The sequence below is a fragment of the Crocuta crocuta genome, unplaced genomic scaffold (assembly GCF_008692635.1).
Source record: "Crocuta crocuta isolate KB4526 unplaced genomic scaffold, BGI_CrCroc_1.0 scaffold327, whole genome shotgun sequence".
NCBI lineage: Eukaryota > Metazoa > Chordata > Mammalia > Carnivora > Hyaenidae > Crocuta > Crocuta crocuta.
In genome coordinates, this window is record NW_027529176.1 from 770,449 (window position 1) to 774,148 (window position 3,700).

General features: G+C 60.9%; 1 protein-coding gene across 1 annotated transcript in view; it reads right to left on the reverse strand.

The window, feature by feature from the left end:
- The window catches only part of SPATC1 (spermatogenesis and centriole associated 1), a 22,351-nt gene that overhangs the window by 1,190 nt on the left and 17,461 nt on the right, over positions 1-3,700 (reverse strand). The window contains 1 exon segment of the mRNA XM_077758130.1: positions 5-315. Coding sequence (XP_077614256.1) covers positions 5-315 — 311 coding nt within the window.

Consider the following 3,700-nt stretch of genomic DNA (forward strand, 5'->3'; position numbering starts at 1 on the left):
AGGCTTGCCGTCGTCGTGCGCCAGCTGGTTGAGGCAGGAGAGCAGCAGCAGCGCGTCGGTGAGCGTGCTGGGGTGCACCGTCTCCACCAGCACGCGCTGCAGGAAGTCCACGGTGTAGGAGCCGCCCTCGGACGCCGCCAGCTCCGGCCTCTCGCGGAGGATGCCGTAGGCGTTCACCAGCTGCTCGGTGAGCGCCGGGTGCACCCGCCCGTTGTAGCCCAGGCTCTGCAGCCGGTTCATGATGCTCACGTAGCGCTGCGTGAGGGTCTGGCACAGCTCCTCGTCCAGCTTGTGGTCGCTGGGGTTCAGGGAGGCCTGAGGGGAGAGGGGGCGTCAGGGTCCCTCCCGCTCCCGCCCGCACAAAGGCGAGAGAAGGGCGCCGAGGGGTGTGGCCGAGGGACCGTGCTGGAGGGACGTGACGTGTCCTGGGGGAGAGACCTGGGTGGGTCTCCGCCCACTTCCTCACTGCCTGTGCCCTCCGGCCCCCCGCGGTGCCTGCACCCGCCTGGTCTCACCGGGAAATCAGCCCCTCCTCCTGGGCATGTGACAAGACATGGACATTCACTCGGGCCCCTGCTCAGAAGGGCCCACACCCAGCTTAACGCCCTGCTGTCGCCGTCTTGAAGTTCTTCCTAGTTTTTGACCAAAGAGCCCTGTATTTTCATCTGCACACCGGTCACAGTGCCGCTGCCCCCAGGCCCACAGAATGACGGGTCTGAAGTAGATGGGGTCTCTGCTTGCCTGAGGCCCTCCTACGCATCCCACCTCCTGGGGCCAGGGCTGACCTGCAGGGTCCCCATTCTGGCCTGCTCACCGCCCTCCACCTGCTCCCTAGATGCCCCGGGCTGGCTCCCGGCCTGCCAGCTGCCGAGGCACGGCCCTCTCTGGGCATATCCCGTCCTCTCCTCCCCAGCTGGTCTTGTGAACAGAGCACTGGACTCCCGGCTGGGCTCAGCCAAAGTGACGCCTGGCCTCTGGCCGTGGGGAGCGGGACTCTGGAAGGGAGAGGGTGCTGGGCTGAGGTGTGAGGGATGAGGACCCCAGGAGGAGAGAAACTTCCAGGACAAGAAACAGATGCATGGCATGGAAGGCACCAGGAGGCAGAGCACAGAGCAAGGGGAGGGGCCCCCAGGGAGAGCCTAGTTCAAGGGCTGCTTCCATCCCCACCCTGGGTCTGAGCCTCCGCTGCTCAGACACAGAGGAAAGCAGACCACCTGACAGGTGTTTTGAAACGTAGAGGCCCTGTCTCTGGGGGGTGCCGGCACCACGGGGCACATCACTGGGCTCTCACGCTGAGCAGAACTGGGTTTCAAAGGAATAGAGGAGGAATGACGCAGTTGGCCAGGACGAGGCCAGAGTATAGACAGCCAGGTGGGGGGAGACAGGCCACCTCAGGGCCTGGCTCCCACCCTCGGACTCGCCCGCGCCTCAGAGCGTGTGTCACCCCCGGGACCGGTGGCACACATCTTTATGGGTTTTCTTATTTACTGAAGGCCTCCCCAGGAGTGGGGGAGCTCCCCGAGCGCAGAGACCGTCTGTCTGACGTAACCCTGGCACGCACTGAACGCCGCGCAGTAGGGAGTGAAGACAGGAGCGACATCGGCGAATGCAGGTGCAGACGTACACACGGGAAACCTCTTCCGAGGGAGGCCCAGCGAGGGGCCTGGCGTCGGGCCCGATGCGGGGGCAGAACAGGCGGTCCCGAATATGCACGCGTGCTCACCGCCCAGACCTGCCCTTCCGGAAACGACGCTGGCCACGCGCTCAGTGATAAGGGAAGCGGGGCGCACGCGGCACGATCGGCGCGGCTCAGCCCCTGTCCGTAGAACAAAGGGCAAGTGCGAGAAATCAACGCTGCAGGGGCGGCCAGACGCCCCTCCGACGGCGGAGGCCGGAGCGACTCCGGAGCAGCCCGCGGCGTCCTAGACGCGAACCGCCCCGCGAGCGCAGCGGCTGACGTCACCGAGCCGGGCCAATGGGGTGAGACTAGGGCCGGGAGCTCCGCCCCTGGGCGGAGTCCGGGACCCAGGGCGCCCCCTGGCGCCGAGGGCGGCGCCGGCCGGCGCTCCCCGAGGGGGCGCCCCTGGGTCCTGACGCGCCTGCTTTCTGTCACAGCAGCTCGGCGTGTTCTCTAGATAAGGAGCGAAGCTGCAGAAGTCGTAAATGACCGCAAACGGCATCTCCAGGCGTTAAAAACACCAGGGTGGGGCGCCCAGGGGGCATCAGCTGGTCAAGCTCAGGGCATGATCTCACGTTCGTGGGTTCGAGACCCGCGTCGGGCTCTGGGCTGACAGCTCGCAGCCTGGAGCTGCTTCGGATTCTGTCTCCCTCTCTCTGCCCCTCCCCCACCCGCACCCTGTCTCTCTCTCCCTCTCTCTCAAGAAACAAACAAAACAAAACAAAAACACCAGGATGCAGTGCGGTTTACAATCAGAATACCTTCTCGTGTGTCCTTCCGAAAGGTTAAAAGGGAGGGAGGGAAGTGTCCTCTTTTCAACGAAAGACAGAAAATACATTCTAAAAGATCAGTATTTGTTCATGATTAAGAAAACTCCCCAAAGGTCTCAATAAATGAGGAAGAGGATAAACTTAACGTGATCTGGCAGGTGCTGAAGCTTCATCAGGCTTCTGTTCTAGAGCTTCCAGTGCTTTTCTGAAGCTGGAAGCCTCTTCAAGACTCCCCTGGGGCTTAGGGACCCCGGCGACCTGGGCTTCTGCCCAGCGGGCATATGAGTGGAACTTCCAGGCGGTGCCTCCGGGGGGGGTGGGCAGGTGCCCCGGAGACTGAGTGGCTGTGACCCTGGTTCTTCAGGGTCAGCGGTACTAACTTTTGTGCCCAGTTTCGTGTCCTCACCTTAACATAATAAACCTCTTTCTGTTTACATCAGCTAGCGTCGACTCTATCATCTGCAACCAAGAACTGACTGAAGAAGACCTGGCAAAAAAGCCGGGACACACATCCCCCTCAGCGGGCGGCCCGAGATGCGCGTTTGTAGTCACGTCAGACACAGGACGAGGTTGCTGTATTTTCTGCTTCTTTTAAACACTGTGCACTATGACTGTCTACATAGAAAAGCCAAGATGATAAACAGGCTATTAGAACCAGAGCAAGACTTTGGCATGGCAGCCGGAAGCAAACCTTTAGGCAAAACCCAAAACCGTAGTCAGCAGAAAGCACTGGGGGGTGGGGGGGCTCAGGACCCAGCCGGACCCAGCCACGAGGTCCCCTCCGTGGCACCGGCACTGGTGCGGCTGGGCGCAGGTCTGCTGTGACTGCGACCTGAAAGGAAGACGCTCGGAGCACCCCGTCCACACACACACCCGAAGCAGAGTATGTTTGCAGCTGAAGAGAAGAGGTGCCAGGTCTGGGCACTGGGACAACTTGTAGTTGAGCTTAAAAGATGGCACAGGTGACCGTGAACTTATAAAAAAAGAAGGCCAAATTCGTTGAGAACAGTCTGCAAGTCCTCCTTCAGCAGTGGGTCTCTATGAAAGCTTCTCAGCTGTCACGCTCTACGGCATTCCTGAGACAAAGGAGCCAGGTTCGGCCACCAGGTGTGACCAGGGTTACAGAATTAGGGGTTCTAGCGACGACCGACACTGGAGTTCAATGTGCAGAAAAACAAGATGTTTTGAGGAAAGGAAATAAAAGTCTGGGCAACGTGGAATTGGATGCTGATAGGAACCAACAAACGGGCCG